We start from the raw sequence: 23,755 nt of genomic DNA, 5'->3' as shown, positions 1-23,755 counted from the left end.
TACTCATTGTATATTCCCTAAATTTCAGTGCTCAGCGCTCAGCAATCGATGCAGGTGACTAGCTAGGCTACTTTACACAAAGTCTACAAGAACTGTAGCACTATCCGAGTCCGTTCTAACGTACGACAGCTCATACTACAACTAAACAGAGGTGTTCACGCTCAATGTTGGCACGTACGGTAACATGATTAACTCGGTACGCCCATACAATCAACGTTGACTAACTCGACCTCGTGTAGTATGTCCCATTGCTTGAGTCGAGTGTACAGGTGGTAGCAACGGCATTTTGTGAATTTCTTATCAAGACTCTTGAGACCTACCGACCTGCGCCAGACTTATGTGATCGAACATGGCGAAGGGAATGATTGACGATGCAAGCGCATGGTGATGGTACTTGGGGCGCGGGATCTCAGCTGGAATGCAGTCACAGTGATATTAAGCTCGCTGGTTGGACACAACATACGCAGCTAAATCCTCACTTACCTCAGGCGAATCATAAATTGTCGCAATCTTGAAAATTAAGAACACTGCCTCGAGCGTCCTGGTAGGCCGACGGCCCCCAGCTCTGCACTGCGAATGCGATACACCAGGATCTATAGGTATGTGAAAACTATGCTTGAGCGGCTTGGCCATCTACATACGCACGTAGTACAAGTCCCAGGCTGAGATCCTATCATCGACAGCATGAGACTTTCGATGGAATTCCGAACTCCAAAATATTCGATGGGTGATATATTGAGTTATCACCAACATGCGCCCCGTCATATAATCCGGAACTTAAGTTCCCAGCTAACAGGGTGCACGTAGAGTCTGGGTAGACGGTTGGCATACTTCATGAATGTCCGCACGGAGATGGCTGTGCGAATAATCCAGGACATCGTCAATACCCAAAACGTTGGCCTTCTGAATTCAATATATGGTAGCCGTACATGATGGTACATGCGCACCGTGTCATATCAAAATTACGACGAGTCCTTCGTATAGTCGTACATGTATACAAACCTTGCATACAACTTGCATATATATATTACATGGCCGTTAGAAATAGTCCAACATCAAACAGCATGCGATGAGATCGTGAATCGCTTGAAAGTATATCTGTCGAAATATGAATAACCGACAACAAGATAAGGCTGAATAGATATCATACCCAAGGAACGCGAGGTCCTTTTGAGCATCGGCGAGGTCCGCTACAGGAGCTTCAGCTGGTGCCTGATCAATCTCGTCCGTAGGGAAGTACGACGTATCCGTGATCGAGCGAAGATGCGGCACAAAAGGTGCATCAATCAGGCGTATCGTGTCCCACTCCACGCCATAGAAGAACGGGTGGTTCTTAATCTGTTCGATATTCAATCGCCGATCTTGAGATGTGATAAGTCTACCGAAGAGGTAAGCACAACTATCCAGCAGTTATATTTTGGACATCATACCGCCGGATCAAATCTTCAGCTTCTCGACTTAGATGGACATCATCCGGGAACACTAGGTGGTATTGCCATTGGATGATCTTTTGATAGGTGTCGTGCGTAGATTCGGAGCAGAAAGGAGGGTATCCGACGAGGCATTCGAACATAATCGCACCTAACGACCACCAATCACACTCATTGCCATAACCCTTCTGTTGAAAGATTTCGGGGGCAATGTAATCAGGGGTTCCAACAGTCGAATACGCCTTGTTACGTCATCAAATAAGTGTTTGCTGTGGACACAGCATAGCACTCTGTCCTTACCAGTTTTCGACGGTTGGCTTTCCACGTAGCGATTTGGTCTTTGCTTGACATAGTCAAGTGGATAGCATTGACCATGACACTGTTACGGGCGGCGGCAGCCGGTGACTGCACGCCGTTAGAAGAGTCCAGAAGCCGCTGGTAATAACTTGAATCATGCTGCTTGTGAAAGCCAGTCGACAGTCCGAAATCGGACAGTTTTATATGGCCATCCTTGTCGATTAGGATGTTGTCTGGCTTAATATCCCTGCGAGGACGTATAAGAATAGTAAAGTGAAGAAAGGCTATGCTGACCTGTGAATGAAGCCAAGCTTATGAACAGTGTCGATGGCAAGTACACATTCGGCGATGTAGAATCGAGTGACGTCCTCAGAGAATGTATCATATTTAATGAGCATGGTCATGAGATCCCCACCAGGGAGAAACTCCATGATAAGATACAGCGTCTGTGGGTCTTGGAAGGAATAAAACAGTTGGACCACCCAGTGGGAGTTGGACTCGGCCAGAACGTCGCGCTCAGCACGAACGTGGGCCAACTGCGAAGAAAGTTCCAGACACTTGCATCTGTCACAACGAAAAAACTCGTACCTGGTCCTTTTTCAGCATCTCCTCCTTCTTCAATGTCTTCATAGCGTAAATTTTACCGGTATCAGTTTTTTGGACCAGCCTGACCTGCACGCAATGATATCGTATAGTGCATACCGACCAAATTAACAATACCACCCACCTCACCGAAAGCACCTTTCCCGATCACCTTCACTGTTCTGAAGTCGTCCAAACCTAACCGCGTCCGCCGAAGTCGAAGATAAGTAGACTCCTTCTTTCCCAGTTGTTGTAGTTGGCGATGTTTCCTGTCTTCGGACGTCATGATATCGATCTGCAGCTTCCTTTCAAGTTCAACGCGCCTGCGAACCCATCAGAGCCTTCTTCTAAGTCGACCCGGCAATTCTAAATGTACCTGGTATTCCGCTCGATAGCTGCTTCTACAGCAACCTTGTAGAAATGCTCTAGCTTGAGCTGCGCGGCTTTTGCACGGTGAACAGCGTCGTCCGAGAAACCAGCCACACTACGCTCAAAAGTAACATAGTCGGCTGGTTTGCCTGAGCCTGACGAACTTGAAGTTGTCGACTGACTGCTCGAGCGTTGCATGACAGTGAGGGTCCACCGTGTCACCTATCTCTAAGAGTATGTTGATCGGCTGGTCAGCAAAACGTGACAAGAGAAGATTCTAGGTTGTGATGGTAACTTGAAGTTGTGATTTCATACGCAAAAGCACTTTTGAGTTGTGATTTCATAGCAGTAATAAGACAAGAGACTCCATACTATTTGGGCTACATCTGAGGAATGTATGTACACGAAGTAAGATATCATAATGAGGGTAATGAGTGTGGGACGTCTGAGACTTGTAGTACAGTTGAGTAAATAGTAAGGAAAGGATATGAGATATCACGGATATTTGTCTTTAAAATCAACTTCTGAGGTCCATCGAACATGGCCCCCTTGGTTTGGCTTGAGTTGAGCATATCGAGGAAGCGACGACTGAGAAGCCGAATAAACAGGTGCGTAAGGTGAATGGAATTGCAAAGCAGGAGATCCTGGGCTGCTTGCAGGCGTAAGCGATTCGTAAGATGCAGAAGGTCGAGGAGGCGTTGAAAATCTGTTCCTGGTCCCACTTTCACATCACATGTATAAGGTAGGTTTCGGACTTGACCGAAGGTTGACAACTCACATGTGGGACGGACCTGGGTTGACAGCTGGCACTGGATGTAGATAGGATGACACCGCCGAGCTGCGCCATCAATCAGATGACCAAGTTCAAAATGGCAAATGTATCACATACGAGTAGAGTGAAGCAGGATTAACTGCCGTCGAGTCAGATGCATGCCCCCAAGAATCATACATGGTATTAGATGAGGTCGCATAGGCAATTGATGGGTTAAAATTCAGTCGGGCATTGGAGCTTTTTCCTGAAGGCATTAAATGCTTCGAGTTAGAGGGCTCGAGACAAGAGCCATGAGAAATGCGTCGATGGGAAGTCTCTGTACGTGGCTCAGCGAGAGAATATGATGAGGAGGGACGGTGCTGTCCACGACGAACAGGTGGTGGATTAAAGGAAGTCCGGCTCGGTTGGGGTTGTGACGCAGAGCCACTGACATGATACATCGAGTATTCATACGGAGGTCCCTCAAAAGAAGGACCTACAGCTGTGAAGGGTGGAGGAGGCGAGAAAACCTCTTGATACTCCCCGTGCTCTGGTTCCTCTTTGAGAGGACCAATTGGCTGAATGGCAGCTGGTTTGCTGCGAGAATATTGGGCGTCTGCTGGGCTTGGAGGAAGGGGGCGAGGTCCTCGAAGTGTACGCTTCTGTATGTGAAGCGGCTGTACTGAGGTCTGGAACAATCCTGAAGACTGTTTCTGCTTCTGCTCTTCTGGTTCCTTAGAATCTTTACTATCGTCTTCATCGCGCTCTTCCTCGATGGCGTGAATAGGAATTTTGGATAAAAGCAGCTCTTGGAGTTTCTTCTCAACGATCTTCCGGTCATGGCCCTGCTGGGAGAGCTCGTATGAAGGCGGGGGTGGGTTGCAGGAATCACTGTTCATTGTGAACCAGGTTTGGTGCTCTAAAGAGGGACGTCAAGGACATCGAACAAAGTGGAAGATGAGTTAAGAGAAGAGAGAGATAAACGCCCTAGGTCGAAGGGTGACTAGTGTTGCCAGTCATGTATGCACAGCAACTAGCTTTGACACTCACTGACACATATGTCAAGCTATTATTACATACTCGTGCGAACTCCCGGAGGCACTACTTCAAGGTAGTGGGATTAATATTATATCGCGATGTCACAGGTACAATTGTGAGCAGGCGGTGATCTCCGGAGAACTCGCAAGATACGACAATGCAGCGCTAGGCTATCTGGATACAGCACTTCGAGCAATGTTCTACTGTAAATACGGTTATGCACATGCGGCAAACAGTAACATCAGGTAGAATTAATTTCACCAGCTGCGTTTATTTGATGCCACAGGAAGTTGAACAGCACCACAGTGTGACAGAGTACACACCTGTACACACTCATAATTCGATACCCTCAAGGTTCGTGCCCTTGGCCCAGCGTCACATGTTGATACCTGCTGACTTTTTAAAAAAAACTTACCAGCTTGGGCAAGCGTAAATAGACATCCGTTCCTTCATAAAATCAACACGAGGCCCGAATGCGACGGGCAAAGCTTACTCACCCCATCCATCCAGGGAAACCAACTCCAGGGTGCCTCCGAAATACCTATAAAGGTAGCTCAGTTAACCGTTATGAAGGCACTGGCCAAGAACCACGCACGTTGTAAATATGTTGCTCATAGGCAGGCCCAGCCCGATTTTGGGATGTGGCGCAATGCCAGCATCACGTTCAGGATCTTTATCGTTTGAATTCACATTCGACTGTTCAGTCCGCCATGGGCGTATTTGCTCCGCAACCGTGGCTTTGACGCCCCTCGAGCTAGCTGAGCGTAGTGCGCCCAGCCGCGTGTCATCCATGCGTGTTGCATTGCGAATGTGAGAGAAAGAGAAGAGATCGGAGGGTGACTTGATCCGAGCTGATGCGAGTCCACCACCTATAGATATTGCTTTACATTCATCTGCAGGCGAGAAAAGGAGTGCCAACCTTGGTCAGATATTCTCACCCCAACGTCGTTCTCGCCAACAACGATGGTGGCTCGTATAGGAGGAAGGTTAGATGAACTCCGGTGATTCAGTCCAGTAGCGGTCATTGCCTAGAACGCCATCAGTCAACCGCTCTTTTAGATGTGATCCGAGAACCTGCACGTTTTTGAGAAGTTCAAATATGATGTACCTAGAGAATGAGGCGGGGTAAGATTGAACATGATGCAAGTGAAAAAATTTACTCGAGGTGTTCACGTATGTAGGAAAATTTGGTGTCAACATGACCATCGACAATCACTTCCGGCCATCCGCGATTCGGCACGCTCTCCCCAATCTCATCGGCTATATCGTGTGGCCTGCCATGCAAGAGCGCGACACACTTGTCAATGGAATGTCTGAGGTTGAGCGCAGTGTAAATGATGCCAACGTGTGGGTCCTCGGGGTGATTGAGGCTATTAGTTTCAAGGGACTTCGAAAGCGCAAGGTGATGCTCGGCGAGAACACGCCTTGAGATTCGGGATACGAGCATGCGTCTCATGAATGCATCTAGTGAATCTGGTGAAAGGTGCGGAGATGAAAGGGAAAGTCCCAGTGACAGACTTGGTATGACGGGTGCACTGGCATATTAGTTGTCAGAACCAAGAGCGCGGTGGACCAAAGATAGTGTATTACTGCTCGTCCAGCACACTCTCGAGAAATTTACAAAAGGCCTCATTCTCTTCCAAAGTGGTGACTTGAGGGTAGCGCCGAAACCTTATAACGAGTCAGAAAAAGTGCGTTCTGCAGTGTGCACAATCAAGTTACGGACTTCTCAAACGCAGACCAATACAACTGCGTAAAGTCGTCCGAGGTCAAGATCGAACTATGAAATAGTGTTATTGGAACAAACCTCATAGACTCGAGCTACGCCCTCCTGAGTTACCACAACATATGGAAGGGCTTGCAAGTCCATTAGCCTGTGTGCGATGCGGACAGGCAGCTCGGTGCGGACGTAATTAGCGCTCTATAACAAATGAGATTGAACATTAGCGTTAAAATCATGGCCCCTCAAGCGCTCACCTTGATCAATTTCTCCTCGTCCATAGACCGCCCAAAGAACACCTGATGTCACGCCATGAGTATGTTAAGAAATAGTTTCACAAAAGCAGTTTCACGAGCTGTCGGAGGCTCAGCCTGTTTGCTTCCTTTGAAGCATAGAGCTCTAGCTGGCGGTTTTGATAAAAGTGGAGCGCGGTTGACTGGGGCTGGACCTGACTGGAGGAGTGCCTTGCCAAGTTTCGGGCGCAGGCGCTTGCATACCAGCTATTTGGAAACCGCCATAACATGGTCGAATGAAAGAAGGTGCCTATGGTGGTTTAAACGTTCATGGACATGAGTAGGCCGTTTAGTGGGTGTTACGAAGAACCATACTATAAGCGCCAAGAACTTCTACGGTTCCATCACCAGTAGCGTAAAACTACATCAGAAGTATCTGCAAACTACAAAATGCCCTCTGATTTTAGTGCGCCAATAATCAAGAAAGCCGATCTACGGTCTCTATCAACTCCTATCCAATCCCCCTTCTTCTCAGATGTTAATCCCTCATCGCCAAAGACATATATATTATCTGGATCTCCCTCCAGTTCTGCTTTCTCTTGTGACAATTGTCTCTCCTCTTCCTCACGATCCCAAAGTACCTCTTCCCACTGAGAATCGCTGATGGTGACAGCTACCGTTTTAGCCTCTCGAATATTTGGGAGGACGGATGTGAGAAGGTTAGATAAAAGCTCTGAGGTTCCGTCTGCAGTTTGAGAATGAAGAACCGGTAAGGGGAGATACTCGGCCTGTGCACCGTCATACATAAAAATTAATTTGCCACCTACAAATGTTGATCGCTCACCTCAAGAAGCATACCTTTGACGGCACCACCAGCAAGGACTACATGACCAACACGGACGAGCCAGTCATTGCCAATAGCAAAAACAAAACCTTCTACAGAGAGTTGCTGCCCGCCCTGACTTCTTTGCGCACCAGGGGCTGTCTGTCTGACGGGGATCCAACGTGCTCTCAACTGATGCAGAACTTGTTCTAATGCACCGGGCGGACGGAGTGTGAGAAAGGTAGTTCGGTAGTGTGGCGGGACTGGGAAAACCTGTCCATCAGTAGTCTGGGAGTTCTGAACACTCGTTACAATGTCTGCACGAGTAGGTGCTGCAGGATCCTCCAGAAGGACGAAAACATTCTCATTCATCGTCAGAGTACACATCGAGCGCTCTGAGTGGACTTGAAGGCCGGGTATTGAACCAAGTGTCGAGCGGTAAGATTTCACGCTCAAGAACCACCTTCCTCGGAGCTGACCCTGCGAGCGGCATCAACGAACCGGGATGAGGATTCAGTTTCGTTGCGACGAACATGGTGGTTTCGCATTATATTTTCACGGATGAGTTCGAGACCTGTGCTGGGTGCATTGATCCATCGAGCAAGCCTGAATCGTGTATCAGAATAACCGTGACAAGCTAGTGCTGAACTAACTTGCCCTGTGAATCCCATGAGTTGGTCAACAGTAAAGTCACAAACGGTGGGCCTGTGACACCGTCCACATCCACTCCATCCACTTGTGACCACTTGAAGACGCGTGACAAGGCGCGTTCTGAGACTCTAAATTACGGCGACAGTGCCTTGAAGCTACTTACTCCTGATCTCAATCATCTATCATCACAAATGCCTAAACGCAAGACGCGTGAGGACACTGACGCTGTCACTGAGGCTTCTTCTCCAAAGCGCGTCACCAGAGCCAGCGCTCGACAGAACGATTCTGGACTCACTGCACCATCAACTCGGTCCAGGTCTAGTAACTCTCCGAAGAAAGTTATCCAGCAGGGTAGCACAAGCTTCCAAGCTGATTCACAACTGGATGGGACAGTGCAATCTGCACGCCCCTCACGAACCCGCACGACACAGCCGGCTTCCAGGCAGTCGCCCCTCAAGAAGACCGACACTTCGTCACCTTCGAAAAGGAATGGAAAACAGAACGTCGACTCGATGACGAGTTCTCACAAGCAGGGAGAACCTGAAAACTCTGATGACGCAGACGAGCTGAATCTGTCTCCCCCCAAACTGCCAGTCAATTGCACAACACCTCCGCCCAGATCTCACGTTGGACGCGTCCTTCTGCATTTTGTAGAAATTACGACACCTAGATCATTCCCAAAGCTTGCTTTTACGGCCTCACCTGCGCCTAGTACGTGGCAACCCCCTGCTAAGACACCTACCACAACCACGGGTGTTGCATATCACGTACCACAACTAGCTGTTCCATCGCCAAGCCGTCTTTCAGCCCCTCAGAATGACCTACTTCCAAAGACCCCCCCTAAACGAATCAATCAACTTCCGAATGCAACGAGTAGGGATAGGCTACAGCCGACGTCCGCCAAGAAAGATCAACCTGCAGCTTCTAGACCTCAGTCACCTTCCCGCATTCCTCGTAATCTCCCTTCTCATCTCGGCATATGCCTCCGTCTACAGAAGCGTGCTATGCTATTGGAACTACAAAACTGCAGTATGGAATTCGACGAGGATGCTAGTCTTGGCCTTACCAACATGGTAGCCTCTCAGCAACTAAAGGATCTGCTTGCAGGAACTGTCACTCGTGGGGAGGGCAATAGTTGTTTTGTCCTAGGACCACGTGGCAGCGGAAAGACTGCTGTAAGCTGCCCTCATCTTCCCGTCGTCTAACCTATTAAAGCCAATGTTTCAAGATTGTAGATCGAGCTATCGCGTCTCTGAACCAGACTCCGATTGTTATCAGGCTTTCGGGTCATACCGAACTAAACGATCAGCTCGCACTTCGAGAGATCGCGCGACAGCTCTCTCTCCAAACAGGCAAAACCTACCTCGGTGAACTTAATAACGACGATGACCAAGACGATGATGGCAATCCTTTCCTGGACGCCGGCCCAAGCATCGACATCCCTCCCCCGTCTCATCTCCCCGCGTTGGTATCAGCCTTGACCACGCTTTCGCGGCCAGTGGTAGTCATTTTAGACGCCTTCGACCTCTTCGCGTTACATGCTCGGCAGGCACTCCTTTACTGCTTGCTGGATACTGCGCAAAGCTGTAGAGTCGGTCAAGGACACAATGGCATTGCGGTCATTGGGGTAAGTACCAGGATAGATACAATCAACCTTTTGGAGAAAAGGGTCAAGAGCAGGTTCTCTGGGCGGATGTTACGTACCGCTGCTCCGATAGAGCTGTCATTTTGGATGAAGCTTATAGAACGAGTGTTACGGGCCCGAATTGAAGCCCCCGAGGAAGAGTGGGAGCCGTTATGGACCCTGGCTATCGACAGTTTTATCGCAGATCGAAAAGTGCTCGAACAAATTCAAGAAACTGTTGCTGTGACGCACGACATTAGGGTCCTTCAACGAATCTTGGTGCGATGCAATGGTGGCTAGCTCGGGAGCTTTTCTGACCATTGAATAGGTTGGTATTGTCGCTGCACTAGCTCCTTCGTCTCCGTTTCCCACTTGTGCGCAGCTCTCATCAGCAGTACATGCGCAACGTATACGTGATCCATTCCCTCACTTAAGTAGTGCGTTGATTTATTTCCCCTGGCATGAAGGTTTCAGCTGACCCCTCTACCAGCATTGCCGTACCCCTCGATCTGTCTTCTTATAGCTGCCGTGCATGCTCATACTGCTGGCCATGACGCAGTAACCTTTGAGATGCTTTACGACGCTTTCCGTGAACAATACCGTGCTTCGGCAGCGGCTCCGATCCAGGTTGCAGGCGGAAGCATTGGCGTGTCCCGGTGTACCCGGGAAGTTCTGATGAGGGTGCGTTCAGAATTCTTATCAACCTATTTTTAGCTGCTGAAGTTGAACACAATCCAGGGGTTTGAGCACCTGATTGGTGAAAAAATATTCATATGTGTAGCCGCCTCGTCTACTAGCATCGCTCCAGGATTCGCTCGATATCGAAGTGCTTTGAGCTGGGATGATGTCAAAAGGGCAGTCGACAAGATGGGTAAAACGAGCTTGAAGAAGTGGTTCACAAAAGCGCAATGACGTGGCTGCATAGCTTTATTCGCCATTTTAGAGTCGGGGATCAATCGAGGATCTGTGGTTGTTGTGCAGGCTATGTATGTATTCCCACTGGCATTGTATATACGAAATGGCTCGTCCATGAAATTGAAATGCCTTGCATGGCTGTACAGGTTATTTGGTTGAAGTATCAAGTACAGGTTATTTGACATGTAGTATATCTAGTAGTTCGACTCGTAAACATCTTCGGTGAATGTTTCCTGGATCTGCTCTTGAGCTTCAAGTAACCTATCGTCAAAATGGATCACCGTGCGACAAATAAAATCCATACCATGCGATTGCGCTCTCTGTCTCTGGTGCGCAGACCACGCGTCGGCCTGTTCCAGTGTTCTGTCAGAGCGTGTAATTCCAATAACTAAGTACTTACACCCTTGGTCTCGACCAGGCGGTCAACGGCAGCCCCGGCGAAACCGGCGCTGAATACTACATGAGCAATGCGAGATGTATGTATCTGGCACGACCTACAAAAGTTCCTTAGCCAAAGCGTGGCTTTGGGGCTTGCCATTCCTGGCGCAGTGATCTTCGTAAGCCTTTGCAGCCTGATGTCCAACATGAGAACTGATTATGGGAGGGAAAGACTGAGCTCACTTCGAATGCGACGGCGCCGCCAAGGAGTTCGTGGCTCAAGGTAGCTTGGTGAGGTGCATCATCGCTTTGGTACTGTAAGTGTGTCATTGAAGATGTGTTGTTTATGAAGTAATAGAGAAACGAACGTTGTCGTACTGAGACTGCTGGGAAGAGAAGGCGTCGAGGAAACCCATGATTGTATGTAGGAATGAGTGAGTGAGTGCAGAAGGGGTGAGTGTCAGATGGGTTTATATACCTTTGGACTCCTTTAGAAGGTTCTATAAAACCAAAAGCGGAGTATATGAATATGATGGGCAGTGTCAAAGATGATCAGGATCACATGAGATGTCTGGGGGACGAACAATAGCCTCATTCATACTACCTTAGCATCCGGCAGTCAATACCCGCGAAATCTTATCGATCTTATCTCTCGCAATCGGATTCTGCCATTGCGCGATCAGATAGGCGAATGATGCCGAACCAATCAGGGGGCTGTGCTGCGGCCTGCGGGCGGAGACAGCAAACTTCCTGATGCAACCAACTGGAGCTGCGGTCGTTGTGCACGGGATGATTTCCATCGCGGCAACGAGAGAATAACATTTTCCTACTAGCGACGATCAAACCCCATGATGGCTGGAACCAAGATTAATCAGGCCCAGGTGTCAAACGAACGTGTCACCCTTGAAATGCAACTGAAACAACTAGAATCCGGGGTGCACGCGTGAAATTAGAGAAGCCTTCACTCAAGTTAAAGCACCCGCTTGGTGGAAATATTTAGAATCAGGAGCATCATGTGTTTTGAAGAACCATTAATTTTCGCGCCACTGGTAGGCACATCCGGCACATCTGCACCATTGTCAACCGGGCTAGATCAGGGTCAAATTGACTAGTAAAACTTACCTGTAAACTGATCCCAAGAAGCAAAACAATCCCCACATTTCGTAAGCCCAATCCCAGAGGAAGTAAGCTAAACGCACACGTCGTCATAGGCTCATCTGCGGATCTAATCTGTAGCTGATAGAAATACGCGCGTGGGTGACCACACTTGTCACAAGCGACTATTGGTCGCAGATCAGTATCCAAAATTCCTACATCAAGCCTCAATTGGGGGCTGACCTGCAGTAGAATCAGCATCCCGCCAAGTCTCCTCCCCCCCAAGCACATCATCTACCACCTTGCGTTTCATACGCGAGCGTGAAGTCATCTAGAGGCTAGCATTAAAATACCGTGCGGTGATGATAAATATACAAGATACACACTTGCTTCGAGATCGGAAACTCGTATGCGCACGTATTGCACGCCCATTTATTGTAGCCTGTTTCCGAGGATATTACAAGCAGATTAGCACATGTCGGACAGAACAGCATGTAAATGGGTATGCTGTGGTAATTTTGGGAAATATCTAATTGGTAGGATACACTGAGGAAACTGAGAAAGTAATTGTATGTATACAAACGAGTTTAGGGAATGGAGCTCAACGGGCAGGTGGGTTCAACCGATAAAGTTGCTTTGGATTAAATCAGATCACGTGTCTATCGGCCCAGATAGCACCACACCGTGTGTACGCTGTATACGACCTGGACCCCGTTCGCTGACTCTTTCATACAACTTACCGCCGCTGGCAATAGAAGACCGATGGAAGCGCCAGCGGATTTACTCGATTCAGGCTACGTGAACGAATTGTTGGTCCTTTGCCCTGGTTGTCAGTTCTAGTTTTGACGGAACCCCCCCGCAGACACATACAAGCTTTCATCGACGCCCTACAGTCGGACGACCTAGATGGTCATGATGCTCTATCAGCAGCTTCACCCCACACCGTTCCCAGCTCTCCTGTGCCACAGAGCCCTCGAGTGAGGAAGGTCTCCGCTCTTTCCGATTTCGCTCCAATCAACTTGAAGGTGAAGAGGTATGGAGCTTCATTTCTCGGTTAATTGATCCTGCCAAACTTACTGTGGCCAGAAAACGGAAGGGGGATAAGTCTCCGGGCAGGAGGCAAGAGTGGTCGTTTCTCGTGCTCCGATGGCCACTCCTTGTAAGCATCAATCACTATTTTGGGCTCTCTCAATATTTATTCTATACCAGCTTTTGATATTTGTCCTCATTGCGGCTCAATTTGGGTTCTACATCCTTATTAGACAACTCGTGAACACCAAAGAATGGTTGCTGGCATGCAAGTTTGACCTTAAATGTACCGACACTTTGTGGCTCATTCAAATTTCAAAGGGCGAGGACAGAAGGGCCTTCTACGAAAGCGTCTTCGTGGGGCGCGCACGTATCAGGTGTGTCACATGTCCTGAATCTTGACATTTAGATCAGTCTCTCACTTTTGACTCTAGGAATGGAAGGAAACGGCCATGATGCTCGACAAATACCTTATGTTCAATGACTGGAAAAAGGTTGACTGAGGATGCATTTTATGATTGGAAACTTCTGCGCAAGGTGAAGAAAGTCCCGTACATCAAACACAGTAGCTTAAAGCGACACTTGTCAGGTGAATCGGTCGTTGAAGATTTTGAGAGAGAAGAAGGATGTTCGCGGCGTTCTCGGTGTATTAGAGACGTGTATCCGAAGCAATTTTGTAGGAGTCGAGTCTTCCAGGTGAGTTTTTTATATTGCTCAATCCCACTCCCATTCATGATTCTTTTAGACTTTATAGTGAGGTAAGCATTTTATCCTTGAAATAGGAGCCTAATCCGCAACTTTGAGATACCAGACTTTCCTGGGTACCAAGGACTTAATCGAATGTCAGTTTCTACCAGGATATATCTCATTCGGTCTAATTCTTTGATAGCGTACCATACGGAGTTGCAAAGCGCACTACAATTCGTTCGAGAGTCCTCGGAGCTTTCTATTGAAGAGAAGAGGAAATTCTTCAAAAATGCTAGTACTAATCTGGGAGCATCTGCCTTATGTCTCTCAGGTGGCGCGTCTTTTGGGTATTGTAAGTCGAAATCTACTCCACGTAATTGACAGTTGACTCGCTCTTCTAGACCATTTCGGTGTAGTGAAAGCTTTCCTAGATGCAGGGCTGCTTCCCCGAGTTATTGCCGGAACATCTGCTGGTGGTCTCGTTGCCGCTCTGGTATGCACACGTACAGACGCAGAACTGAAGACTCTTCTTGTTCCGGAACTCGCCCAAAAACTGACAGCATGTGAAGACTCCTTTACTGTATGGATAAAGCGTTTCTGGGCTACCGGTGCAAGATTTGACTAGTGTTGTGTGGGCTCGTAAAGTCGGCAGGCATACTCAACCGATGTTTCTTTTTTGATTTGTTGTTTTATAGTGCACATTCTTTACAAGAGGTTCCATGACCTTTCGAGAAGCTTATCTACGGACCGGGCGGATTCTCAACATTTCTGTTGTCCCCGCTGATCGCCATGCGTAAGTTTGTCATGTGGGCTTTGAGTCTAAAATAGCTGACATTATTTCAGCCCCACGAAGCTCTTGAATTACATGACTGCGCCGGATACGATAATTTGGACGGCCCTACTCGCTTCAGCAGCTGTACCCGGGATTCTCAACCCGGTTGTGCTCATGCAAAAGCTCCACGATGGCCGCGTAGTGCCATGGAATTGGGGTAGCAAGTTCAAGGACGGGTCTTTAAGGTAAGCAGGCATGATCTGCCGAAATATCTTCATACGCCTCTGACATCAACCAGGGTTGATATTCCTCTTCAAGCTCTCAAAATGTACTTCAATGGTAAGATCGTCTGTTGTTGGACGATCATGACCGGCTGATTATGATCCAGTTACTCACCCGGTTGTGTCGCAAGTGAACCCCCATGTCCATTTATTCTTCTTTGCGCCTCGTGGGTCGGCAGGAAAACCGGTAGCTCACAGGAAAGGAAAGGGTATGGGATGAACATCTTATTTTTTTTATAGTCAGTGCTTCATGCGTTTACAGGGTGGCGAGGCAATTTTATTCTGTCTGCGGCGGAACAGTGGCTGAAACTAGAGCTAACAAAGAACTTCAAGGTAAATGCTTGTTTGATCGTGCCTTTAGATTCCAAGTAAACCATTCCGACCAGGTGATTCGTGATCTTGAGCTTCTTCCGCAGTTGCTTGGACAGGACTGGTCTAGTGTCTTTCTGCAACGTTTTGATGGGGCTGTCACGTATGTACCAATCATCTGACCATCCGACAATACTCATACTCGGCTTCAGAATTTGGCCGAGGACGCGAATTTTGGTGTGTATTCCACACAGCATTCTCTAAATACGATGCTGATGGCTGATTGAATGATAGGATTGGTTACATATCTTGAGCGACCCAGACTGGGTCGAGCTCGAACGAATGATGAAAGTCGGGCAAATTGCAACCTGGCCTAAGGTCGGAGCTACTGGCGCTCCGTGTCACTCATTTGCTCATTATTGACTTCAGTTGCATATGATCGAAAATCGATTTCGCATAGAAAATGAGATTCTCATGGGTCGACAGGCAGTCCGCATAGCAATGGACCAAATTCGGTCCCGTACAAATCCCGGTGACACCCGAAATATTGTTGTCAACGGTCGGGCCGTCCCTGAGCCCGTTACTGGCTCCCGACTTCGTACAAGGTCCGAGTCGCCAATACCATTAGACTCGGACACCGAACGTGCATTCAAAGACAATGGCACGGCTTGGTACTTACGCCGTGGTCGCCCTACAGCTGGTGCTCCACGCGAATCTGAGACGAGTACACCGTATGAGAACGACTATAACAATATTACCGACCCTTTACGTTCTCCTGTGCTGCGTCGCAAGTGGGCATCTGAACTCCTCGATCGCAACGACGACAGTGGAGCTGGAAACTCATCTGCAAGCCCGCGTACAGCCACGCCAGAACCATCTGCTGATGAACCAAGGCAAAACTACTTCTAACTCGTCTACATTCTTCAGAAGACTTGGGCCAGGATCGTTGTCGATGCCATTCTCAGGTTCTCATAGACCTGCCAAATCCAGCGGGAGGAGTTTGAGTGTAAATGCATCAGAATTTGCCTGGAGTAGTGAGAGTTCATCGGAGGATGAATTGGACCACTTCCAACCACAGTCCGCTCTTTACTTGAATACTGAATTGGATGAAGATGCGGTTTCAGATGAAGAAGGAATGGATCAAGACTAGTACTGATCTAGTGTTCCTATTGTATACCAACTGTAGCTATGACTTTCATTATGTATTTTTACTCTCCTCATACTCTTTGGATGCATATTTCGGTAAGTTCCGCTCGTACTTTATACGCACTGCACGGGCCACGTCTGATTGTGCTTCGCATCTCAACACCTTCAGCAACGATATCATCTTCTGTTTGTGACTTAGTGCGTACTGGCGTGTTCTCAAGCAAGGAGTCGATTGACCTTCTAGCGCTTACCGAAAATTGGCCAGCTGCCATATTCACCCCCTATTCAACTACTTGAAGTGCATACTACCCCCACGTACACTATGATAATAGCACCCCGCAGCGTCATATTCAGAGACGTTCAGCCTTCAAGAACGGTGGTATGTTTCAGAGGTGGTCGATTATTGCGAGAGTTTTGAGGTTCTGTGTGCACAACGAGAATCACGAGACGATGATTCAGACTGTCCACTGTCCCGCAGTGCTATAGACTACCTGACGCTTCGATACTTTCCTTACTATAGATAACATTAGTCCTGCACTGACCATATTCTTAGATGATCTGAGCCGAGTACTATCAGTGTGTGTAAATATGAAGTAGAGGTCACGGGAAAATTCCAGTTGCGCTTGGCTTCCAACCACATCGACTAGGATGTCTTCAGATACTAATTCACCACCTGACCCGGAGTTTCTTGCTGCAGCAGCCCAACGCCGCAGTGCCACGACAGGATCAGCAGTTTCTGGTTTTGAACTCCTTCGACAGCATGAGCAGCAGCAGAAGTTTCGACGTCTGATAGACCCCGGAATCCTGAGGCCTAATTCCCATGAAGCGGCGATGGCTTCCTTGAAGGTATGCAGTGGATGCATCAATTATCATACATGAACAACTTATCGATAACGGGCCTCTCGCAAGATATTATCAAAGATCTCTGAGAATCTGTTACGAGAGCCTGAAAACCCCAAATTCCGGCAGTTCAAGTCGACAAATGATACGATCAGACGGCGCTTGATTGAAACCAAGGGTGCGCTAGAGTATGCAATTGAGGTGCGTTTGACCGAAATGACTTTTGTATGTACCTATCTGATCTCGAGAGGACAGATGGGGTTTCGTCCGGAGGTATGTCTTCCCTGTCAGTACTGTGCTAACACCGCTTTATCTCGAGTTCCTTGCAGGTCAAGGAATTTCAGCCCCTCTACGTCTGGAATGAGCGCAAAAGCGAAGAACTACGCCTTGGCGCTCAAATATTACAAGAGACTATAGAACTAGCTGAGAAAAAATCAGCCAGGTCTCAAACAAGTGCGGCTGAAACGAAGGCTGCCGCTGAGGCTGCCAAACGAAATGTACGTCACTGGAACAACTAGGTATTATGTTATCCAGCCCTCATCAAATCACAGGCTCTACTGGCTTTCATGGACGACCGCAAAACCAAGATGCTTCGTGATCAGCGCGATCGCCACAATCGCGAAGTTCGAGCCCTTCACCGTCCGAGTGTAGACGGCGAAGGAACTATATCCCCTTCTCCACCGCCCTCCAATGCAGAAATGCCAGGTAGTGGTCATGTTTTGTCATCACCTGACCCTGTAGTAGATGAACTTCCCCCGTATCGTGACTGATCATTTCAATCCCTGCCGATCTAACATGTTCGCATTTACGCAGACCAACGGTCAAGTATTATTATATGAATCGATTAATTTGTAGAAATACAACAAACACATGTACAATTCAAGACGAGGTTGAAGGAGTGGCGTTCTTTAACAGACTTGACCCCCCGTCCATGTCAGCCTTCAAACTCAGATCTATTGCATGGGGAAAATCAGGAATGGGAAGCAGTGAGGGCAGTGGTAATTGCGTGTCTTGCACGCTGTGAGAACGATGCCTGGATGAAGCTTTGAATTCGATGGTCAGATTTGATTCCAAGTGAACGCAGAAAGAAAATGACATACAAGTCGATTGTTCATATGCCCTAGCCCTCTGCAAAACAAGGCCCTGTTGAACACGACTGCGTCCCAAGCGGTCTGATGGGTCATGAGAAGATAGTGGTGGAATCATAGAGCTGCGTCGATCAAAGGAAGTGAACATAGACCCTGTGGGAGATTTCGCCCTCTCGTTGTGGTTATCTGAGCGCCCCTGCATGATCGACGATCTAAAGGATCTCACGGCCTGTGACAACCGTGACGGAGGTGATGCAGGTGGTGATACAGGAATTGGGAACTCCGACACAACTGGCACCCCTGGACTGCTGATGCGGAGAGGGGGAATGGGTGGAGCGTTATGCAACACATGTTGTTGTCTCTCTCGAAGCGATGGACTAGTCGGCAATTGCTGGTTAGAGAGGGATACCGAGTGGGAATGTGGCAGTCGAGGTATTATTTCATGCACAGAGGGCATTCGACGCCGCGAGCTACGATTGGAGTCTTCGTGTGGTCTGTCAGGAAGTGCTAGGTCTTGCACATATCCGCTAGGTGTCCAAGTGACTCCGTTGACAAAAACCTCTACATGTAGCTGATGGTGTGTTTTTGTAGACTTTCTCCTAGCCACAAGGAATCCAGGTGACTGCGCCACCTCGGTGTGTAGTTCGGCGTGCGTCTTTCTGCGCCTTTTCGCAGATAACGGGCGCACTGACATATAAGTCACCTTCTGAGATGGCTGCGCTACCTTTCCAAGCGCGGGGTAAATATCCAAGTGCGGGTAGACAGCAGGGTCTAAAATCATAATTTGGTAAGCCAGAAAGAGAGTGGGCACGCATACTCACAGATATTCAAGACTGGGTACCCGTGGTCCATTCTAACAGTTGATTTTCCGCTTGCAGCAGGAGCATCAACTCTCGAGAGGATACGAGGATACAGATCGAAGTAGGGATACACAGACGGATCTGCTGCTAATTTAGTATGGGTAGCATTTGCAGTATAATTGAAGGACGTACAGATCACGAGATAGGGATATGGACTAGCAGTCACATGAAGAATGTTGGATTCTTCCCGGGTCAGTAGCTCTGCAGCGCGAATGGGATACAGATTGAAGTGAGGATACACATGAGGATCTGCATGCTCTGTGAGAAGAAAAGGAAGGAAAACATGATGTAGAACTCACAAATGACCAAGAAGGGGTACGTGCTACTCGAAACGGAAGGCTTGCTGTTAGATATGTCCGCCTCCCGACTCGCTAATTCTGCCGCGCGGGCAGGATACAGATCGAAGTGCGGATACACGGCAGGATCTACATACAGTATGAGAAGATGGCTAAGAAAAAACTGAATGTGGAACTCACAAACGACAAGGAAGGGATACAATGGAACGGAGAATTTGCCACTGGTCATATCCTCCTCCCGACTCGCTAATTCTGCCGCACGGGCGGGATACAGATCGAAGTGGGGGTACACAGCAGGATCTACGTACTCCGTGAGAAAGCAAGTAAGAGGACATAATGTAAAACTCACAAATGACCAAGAAGGGGTACGTGCTGCTCGAAATGAAAAGCTTATTGTTGGTAATGTCCTCCTCCTGACTTGCTAATTCTGCCGCACGGGAGGGATACAGATCGAAGTGCGGATACACAGCAGGATCTGCGTACTTTGTGAGAAAGCGAGTAAGAGGACATCATGTAGAACTCACAAATGACCGAGAAGGGGTACGTGCTACTCGAAACGGAAGACTTGCTGTTGGTTATGTCCGCCTCCCGACTCGATAATTCTACCTCAATGGCGGGATACAGATCGAAGTGCGGGTACACAGCAGGGTCTACGTACTCTGAGAAAGCGAGTAAGAGGACATAATGCAAAACTCACAAACGACCAAGAAGGGGTACGTGCTACTCGAAACGAAAAGCTCGTTGTTGGTTATATCTCCCTCCCAACTCGCTGGTTCTGCCGCGCGGGCAGGATACAAATTGAAGTGAGGATACACATGAGGATCTACATGCGCTATGAGAAGATGACTGAGAAAACAAAATGTAGAACTCACAAACGACAAGGAAGGGATACTCTGGAACGTAGAACTTGCAGTCGCTCATATCTTCCTCCCGATTCACTAACTCTGCCGTACGGGCAGGATACAGATCGAAGTGCGGATACACAGCAGGATCTGCGTACTTTGTGAGAAAGCGAGTAGTAGGACATAATGTAGAACTCACAAATGACCAAGAAGGGGTACGTGCTACTCGCATCGAAAGACTTGCTAGTCGTCAGATCCTTGTCATCACAGGACGCATGTATCTGAACACGTGGATACAGGTCAAAGTGAGGATAAGCGGGAGGATCTACGTGAAGCAAATTAAGTATCAGGCAATTGCTCACTTTCACTTGAGCCAACTCACAAGGGCAAATGTATGGGTAAGTGCCCGCAAGGTCAACTGATATGCTATCGACAATGTCCTGAAAGGAGTAAAGATTTTGAATCACTATTCGCCAAATTGAGTCTCCTGCTTTACCTTGGCAGACACCTCTTGTTGCGAACCTCCGGACCTGATTTTTGGCAAGGTAGGATACAGGTCGAAGTGTGGATATGCCGCAGGATCTAGAATGAAAGGTTCAGTACATCAGACTCGAGGGTGAGGGTGAGGTCTTACATAAATCAAATGACGGGTAATACCTAGCTAAGGTGACTTTCACACATTCCGACTTGTAGTGAGTCTGAGATATGCTCATAGGGCTTTTGCACATCTTATTTAACGTCGGATATGGCTCAACGAAAGGGTAAACCGAGGGATCTAACGCGCCAGTCAGGGTGACTCGTTATGGAAAATACTGGGTGACTCACAGATGTCTAGCCATGGATAGCGCGATGACAAGTGGATAGTGATTTCAGATGCATCTTCGACTTCGGTTGGGGGATATACTGTTTTCAGGCTCCACGGATAGCCTGCAGGATCTAGGAGACAATGAGATACAAACCAGTAATCAATGCGCGCTTGTTCCACATACAGATATCGAAAACAGGATATTGTGGTCCGAAGTTTTACTTGAACGGGCTGCGCAATCTCGTCTTTTGCTCTCCGGGGTCCAGCTACCTCAGCACTGGCTTGTGGATACGGGTTCACATGAGGGTAAACAGGAGAATCTAGCGCGCGTTAGACCTCGTTCAAGAAAGGGCGCAAGATAACTCACATATAATTAACCACGGATAGCTACTGGGGAGCACTACAGATGAAGATAATTCGATGGCTGGTGCCGGATAAATCGAATTGAGGTTATACGGGTAAAGAGGCGGGTCTAAAAACAATCAGCCCAGAAAAAAGTGTGACGCCAACGACCACTCACAAAGATTAAATAGGGGGTAAGCTGGAGCAAGTTCCACAATGACAGATTTTTTTGGCTGAGAGGCGGCCGTCTTTTCAGCAGAATTAATAACTGAGCATGCAATCGAAGGATATAAGTTAAAATGAGGGTAAACTGCAGGATCTATTGTTCGGGTTGAGCATCTCCCTAAAATCTAGTCAATATGATAACTCACAAATTTCAAGTATAGGATAACCTCCAGCGCTGCTGAGGCCGCTATTCACATCGCAAGCAGGATAAATATCGAAATAAGGGTAGGAAGCTGGGTCTATTGAAAAGTTAGCAATCACACATTAATCACGAGCAATGACGGCTCACATATGTCTAGACTAGGATATTCAGATTTCAACCCTCCTTGTCGACTGAGTGAGATGAACATGGAATTTCTAGACTGTACACCGTCAACTTCATGCCACGGTCCAACGTTAAACCAGGGCATGCCAACCCAGGGATTTGAAGAGGTGCTACGTTGCAACTCCAGGTCTCCATTGTCCTGGCAAGCGTGAATATCGAACCAAGGCCATGCTCGGATGGCAGGCACGATGGCCCATGGGCTATAAGAAAGCCCAGACTCCGCACTCTCAAGTTCGGACCAAGGCCAAACTTGAACCCATGGCATTCCAGCCCAAGGATTATAAGTAGTTGATGGAAGTGTCGCCACTTTTGAAACATCGAACCATGAAGACAATGAAGCAGACATGCTCGCCCATGGGCTGTATGACTCCCCTGCAGGTGATACGTTTCTAACCTGGGAAACTGGACCTTCAGAGGCTGGACTCGCTAAAGCATCTTCCAGTATTCGGTGAGCAATGTCTGGGGACGGCAAGCGATCGACACTGGACACATCTGACCGCCAATCGTCAGCAGGCCCCCAACTAGTGGCTGTGGCGGGGGTGAGGGGTGCGCTCTCAAGCATACGTCTACCAATGTCAGGCGAAGGCAAACGATCGATGCTTGACACGTCTGAAAGCCAATCATCATCCAGAGGTCCCCAACTAGTTGCTGTAATCGGTGTCAACAGCACAGATTCCTGCATGCGACGATCAAGATGAACAGAGGGAAGACGGTAGGAAGACGATGGAGAATCCGGAGACGGACTAAGTGGCCCAGCGGATGTGACGGACCAGGCATAGTCTGCCAAATTCAGGGGCTCTTGGGCTCCTGCCTCTACCTCCAAGGGGTACTCATCCGTAGGCTGAATCGCCGCAGCGCCCAATGTAGCATCAGGGATGGGCTGGTATGACTCTGTCATTGATGTAGGATCTAAGGATGCGCTCGCTCGCCATGAATTAACACGCCGACGAAGCTCGGCTTTCGATGTCTGCGGAACCGCAGACTGTGGGATGGGAGACAGTTGATGCGCAACATGGTTTAGAGGCAGAGAAGCTGCCTGCGATGCTTTGTACGAATCCTGGAGCGCAGTGGAATCTAGCCGATCGACGAGGGAGAGTTTCTTGGGTGCCTGACGGATAGCTGTAGGCCTTGAGTTCGACTGATTGGTTTGATTTTCCCAGCGGTCTTCATTCGCAATGTGTTCCTCTGCAAATGTAGTCTTACTATCTCCATGTAAGTGCAGTATAGATGCATGGGACTGTGGAGCAGGAACAATGTTGTCGTCGCGCAGTGTACCGGCAAGCCAGGCATCGAACCAGCGGGCTTTGTTGAGATCAATATCAAATTCTACACGACCACCGATGGGTAGTTGTTGGGAGCCGTTACGTGACTCGACGAGATGCGCCCACAGGTACTGCCAGACATCGTCAGAGATGCGCGGCGTCATGGTGATACCATTTTCAGTGATATGATGGTAGAGACACAAGCCTACGGTGCTCGGGAAATTGAACTCCCGTGCGATTGCAGTGAGCTGCCCGTACATCTGATCCCAAAGTTAGAACACTCATTACTCGGTAGTCAGATACCAACCGTAGGGAACAGGGGCATGAGGATCCCTTGAGATAAACGGTGACGAGGTCCCATGGACAACATGTTGCTTAGTTGACCATGATCCATAGGAAAGTCTGATGGAGGAAGAACAACGATCAAGGACTTTGAGGCCCGTGAAGGAGTTCGGTCGCGGTTTTCACGCACTGCTCCCGAGTTCTGGTACGGCAGAGTGGACGTCCTGCGGGATTGGAATCTAGAACGCTCAGGAAAACTCAAAGCAGAATGCCCCAGCTGTTCCAGCTCTGCGCCAGCGACGAGAGAAGCATGTGGCAGTTGAACCGGTAGAGATTCTTGATCGGTCTCCGGTGGGCTGAGAGGAAGTGGATGATTATTCTGGGAGGAATGAATAGTTGGCATGGTATGGTACGGGTGGCTAGCAAAGTGAGACATTGTTCTGATGTCCAGAAAAGCG

At 48.4% G+C, this 23,755-nt stretch overlaps 10 protein-coding genes across 10 annotated transcripts; 3 read left to right on the top strand and 7 right to left on the bottom strand.

Moving 5' to 3' along the window:
- Positions 1-946: 946 nt before the first annotated feature.
- F5891DRAFT_1000303 (kinase-like domain-containing protein) lies at positions 947-2,984 on the bottom strand. Its single transcript, XM_041360099.1, has 7 exons — positions 2,686-2,984; positions 2,455-2,632; positions 2,316-2,399; positions 2,022-2,263; positions 1,731-1,974; positions 1,431-1,672; positions 947-1,378 (listed from the first exon to the last, which is right to left on the bottom strand). The coding sequence occupies exons 1-7, from the start codon at positions 2,874-2,876 to the stop codon at positions 1,039-1,041; spliced, it is 1,521 nt and encodes a 506-aa protein (XP_041232735.1). The 5' UTR covers positions 2,877-2,984; the 3' UTR covers positions 947-1,038.
- F5891DRAFT_359090 (uncharacterized protein) lies at positions 2,977-4,573 on the bottom strand. Its single transcript, XM_041371525.1, has 2 exons — positions 3,568-4,573; positions 2,977-3,516 (listed from the first exon to the last, which is right to left on the bottom strand). The coding sequence occupies exons 1-2, from the start codon at positions 4,326-4,328 to the stop codon at positions 3,453-3,455; spliced, it is 825 nt and encodes a 274-aa protein (XP_041232734.1). The 5' UTR covers positions 4,329-4,573; the 3' UTR covers positions 2,977-3,452.
- Positions 4,574-4,800: 227 nt separating this feature from the next.
- F5891DRAFT_1125067 (branched-chain alpha-ketoacid dehydrogenase) lies at positions 4,801-6,468 on the bottom strand (the record flags this gene model as incomplete). Its single annotated transcript, XM_041363941.1, has 11 exons — positions 4,801-4,830; positions 4,883-4,914; positions 4,965-5,008; positions 5,063-5,336; positions 5,387-5,495; positions 5,548-5,575; positions 5,628-6,002; positions 6,058-6,138; positions 6,194-6,216; positions 6,275-6,388; positions 6,445-6,468. The coding sequence occupies 11 exons, from the start codon at positions 6,466-6,468 to the stop codon at positions 4,801-4,803; spliced, it is 1,134 nt and encodes a 377-aa protein (XP_041232733.1).
- A 312-nt stretch (positions 6,469-6,780) lies between these two features.
- On the bottom strand, positions 6,781-7,938 carry F5891DRAFT_1000277 (uncharacterized protein). The gene is made up of 4 exons (XM_041360098.1): positions 7,901-7,938; positions 7,777-7,849; positions 7,265-7,723; positions 6,781-7,208 (listed from the first exon to the last, which is right to left on the bottom strand). The coding sequence occupies exons 1-4, from the start codon at positions 7,912-7,914 to the stop codon at positions 6,864-6,866; spliced, it is 891 nt and encodes a 296-aa protein (XP_041232732.1). The 5' UTR covers positions 7,915-7,938; the 3' UTR covers positions 6,781-6,863.
- A 26-nt stretch (positions 7,939-7,964) lies between these two features.
- F5891DRAFT_358926 (origin recognition complex subunit 4 C-terminus-domain-containing protein) lies at positions 7,965-10,685 on the top strand. Its single transcript, XM_041371524.1, has 5 exons — positions 7,965-9,069; positions 9,123-9,797; positions 9,847-9,955; positions 10,009-10,199; positions 10,257-10,685. Exons 1-5 carry the CDS (start codon positions 8,086-8,088, stop codon positions 10,428-10,430), a joined length of 2,133 nt encoding a protein of 710 aa, XP_041232731.1. The 5' UTR covers positions 7,965-8,085; the 3' UTR covers positions 10,431-10,685.
- Positions 10,628-11,227, bottom strand: F5891DRAFT_974929 (uncharacterized protein; the record flags this gene model as incomplete). The annotated part of the gene is made up of 6 exons (XM_041376479.1): positions 10,628-10,694; positions 10,738-10,796; positions 10,834-10,882; positions 10,932-11,005; positions 11,055-11,126; positions 11,180-11,227. 6 exons carry the CDS (start codon positions 11,225-11,227, stop codon positions 10,628-10,630), a joined length of 369 nt encoding a protein of 122 aa, XP_041232730.1.
- A 202-nt stretch (positions 11,228-11,429) lies between these two features.
- On the bottom strand, positions 11,430-12,562 carry F5891DRAFT_1000272 (uncharacterized protein). The gene is made up of 4 exons (XM_041360097.1): positions 12,293-12,562; positions 12,150-12,237; positions 11,934-12,091; positions 11,430-11,879 (listed from the first exon to the last, which is right to left on the bottom strand). The coding sequence occupies exons 1-4, from the start codon at positions 12,398-12,400 to the stop codon at positions 11,823-11,825; spliced, it is 411 nt and encodes a 136-aa protein (XP_041232729.1). The 5' UTR covers positions 12,401-12,562; the 3' UTR covers positions 11,430-11,822.
- On the top strand, positions 12,563-16,248 carry F5891DRAFT_1161238 (patatin-domain-containing protein). The gene is given in 22 exon segments (XM_041365254.1): positions 12,563-12,715; positions 12,769-12,939; positions 12,993-13,065; positions 13,116-13,221; positions 13,257-13,312; positions 13,370-13,410; positions 13,430-13,472; positions 13,525-13,631; positions 13,681-13,693; positions 13,747-13,777; positions 13,825-13,974; positions 14,024-14,215; positions 14,238-14,266; positions 14,318-14,415; positions 14,466-14,639; positions 14,693-14,733; positions 14,783-14,884; positions 14,938-15,008; positions 15,062-15,147; positions 15,197-15,221; positions 15,279-15,362; positions 15,414-16,248. The coding sequence occupies 22 exon segments, from the start codon at positions 12,669-12,671 to the stop codon at positions 15,891-15,893; spliced, it is 2,220 nt and encodes a 739-aa protein (XP_041232728.1). The 5' UTR covers positions 12,563-12,668; the 3' UTR covers positions 15,894-16,248.
- A 509-nt stretch (positions 16,249-16,757) lies between these two features.
- Positions 16,758-17,841, top strand: F5891DRAFT_1274036 (uncharacterized protein). Its single transcript, XM_041370164.1, has 5 exons — positions 16,758-16,976; positions 17,040-17,171; positions 17,226-17,243; positions 17,300-17,467; positions 17,522-17,841. Exons 1-5 carry the CDS (start codon positions 16,779-16,781, stop codon positions 17,738-17,740), a joined length of 735 nt encoding a protein of 244 aa, XP_041232727.1. The 5' UTR covers positions 16,758-16,778; the 3' UTR covers positions 17,741-17,841.
- An 8-nt stretch (positions 17,842-17,849) lies between these two features.
- On the bottom strand, positions 17,850-23,700 carry F5891DRAFT_940851 (uncharacterized protein; the record flags this gene model as incomplete). The annotated part of the gene is made up of 13 exons (XM_041374302.1): positions 17,850-18,829; positions 18,880-18,999; positions 19,218-19,343; positions 19,395-19,514; positions 19,564-19,689; positions 20,256-20,381; positions 20,691-20,773; positions 21,243-21,333; positions 21,382-21,522; positions 21,575-21,667; positions 21,718-21,863; positions 21,993-23,275; positions 23,323-23,700. The coding sequence occupies 13 exons, from the start codon at positions 23,698-23,700 to the stop codon at positions 17,850-17,852; spliced, it is 3,813 nt and encodes a 1,270-aa protein (XP_041232726.1).
- Positions 23,701-23,755: the final 55 nt, after the last annotated feature.

The sequence above is a fragment of the Suillus fuscotomentosus genome, assembly GCF_016647785.1.
Source record: "Suillus fuscotomentosus strain FC203 chromosome Unknown F5891scaffold_3, whole genome shotgun sequence".
Classification (NCBI taxonomy): domain Eukaryota; kingdom Fungi; phylum Basidiomycota; class Agaricomycetes; order Boletales; family Suillaceae; genus Suillus; species Suillus fuscotomentosus.
This window is presented reverse-complemented; position numbering and strand designations above follow the sequence as displayed.

Excerpts from the sequence above, each read along its gene's own strand:
- F5891DRAFT_1000303 (XM_041360099.1), bottom strand. The coding sequence starts at position 2,876 with ATGCAACGCTCGAGCAGTCAGTCGACAACTTCAAGTTCGTCAGGCTCA. Across the intron at positions 2,400-2,454 it reads GGAAAGGTGCTTTCGGTGAG|GTCAGGCTGGTCCAAAAAAC; the intron begins GTGGGTGGTATT and ends CATTGCGTGCAG. Across the intron at positions 2,264-2,315 it reads AGATGCTGAAAAAGGACCAG|TTGGCCCACGTTCGTGCTGA; the intron begins GTACGAGTTTTT and ends CTTTCTTCGCAG.
- F5891DRAFT_359090 (XM_041371525.1), bottom strand. The coding sequence starts at position 4,328 with ATGAACAGTGATTCCTGCAACCCACCCCCGCCTTCATACGAGCTCTCC. Across the intron at positions 3,517-3,567 it reads AATCCTGCTTCACTCTACTC|CTCGGCGGTGTCATCCTATC; the intron begins GTATGTGATACA and ends TTGATGGCGCAG.
- F5891DRAFT_1000277 (XM_041360098.1), bottom strand. Across the intron at positions 7,724-7,776 it reads ATATAATGCGAAACCACCAT|GGTCAGCTCCGAGGAAGGTG; the intron begins GTTCGTCGCAAC and ends TGCCGCTCGCAG. Across the intron at positions 7,209-7,264 it reads TCAAAGGTATGCTTCTTGAG|GCCGAGTATCTCCCCTTACC; the intron begins GTGAGCGATCAA and ends GACGGTGCACAG.
- F5891DRAFT_358926 (XM_041371524.1), top strand. The coding sequence starts at position 8,086 with ATGCCTAAACGCAAGACGCGTGAGGACACTGACGCTGTCACTGAGGCT. Across the intron at positions 9,798-9,846 it reads GGGTCCTTCAACGAATCTTG|GTTGGTATTGTCGCTGCACT; the intron begins GTGCGATGCAAT and ends ACCATTGAATAG. Across the intron at positions 10,200-10,256 it reads CCCGGGAAGTTCTGATGAGG|GGGTTTGAGCACCTGATTGG; the intron begins GTGCGTTCAGAA and ends AACACAATCCAG.
- F5891DRAFT_1000272 (XM_041360097.1), bottom strand. The coding sequence starts at position 12,400 with ATGCTGTTCTGTCCGACATGTGCTAATCTGCTTGTAATATCCTCGGAA. Across the intron at positions 12,238-12,292 it reads AGTTTCCGATCTCGAAGCAA|ATGACTTCACGCTCGCGTAT; the intron begins GTGTGTATCTTG and ends GCTAGCCTCTAG. Across the intron at positions 12,092-12,149 it reads GGATGCTGATTCTACTGCAG|TCGCTTGTGACAAGTGTGGT; the intron begins GTCAGCCCCCAA and ends TGCGACCAATAG.
- F5891DRAFT_1161238 (XM_041365254.1), top strand. The coding sequence starts at position 12,669 with ATGGAAGCGCCAGCGGATTTACTCGATTCAGGCTACGTGAACGAATT. Across the intron at positions 12,716-12,768 it reads TCAGGCTACGTGAACGAATT|ACACATACAAGCTTTCATCG; the intron begins GTTGGTCCTTTG and ends ACCCCCCCGCAG. Across the intron at positions 13,778-13,824 it reads TACCAAGGACTTAATCGAAT|CGTACCATACGGAGTTGCAA; the intron begins GTCAGTTTCTAC and ends ATTCTTTGATAG.
- F5891DRAFT_1274036 (XM_041370164.1), top strand. The coding sequence starts at position 16,779 with ATGTCTTCAGATACTAATTCACCACCTGACCCGGAGTTTCTTGCTGCA. Across the intron at positions 16,977-17,039 it reads CGGCGATGGCTTCCTTGAAG|ATATTATCAAAGATCTCTGA; the intron begins GTATGCAGTGGA and ends GCCTCTCGCAAG. Across the intron at positions 17,468-17,521 it reads CTGAGGCTGCCAAACGAAAT|GCTCTACTGGCTTTCATGGA; the intron begins GTACGTCACTGG and ends ATCAAATCACAG.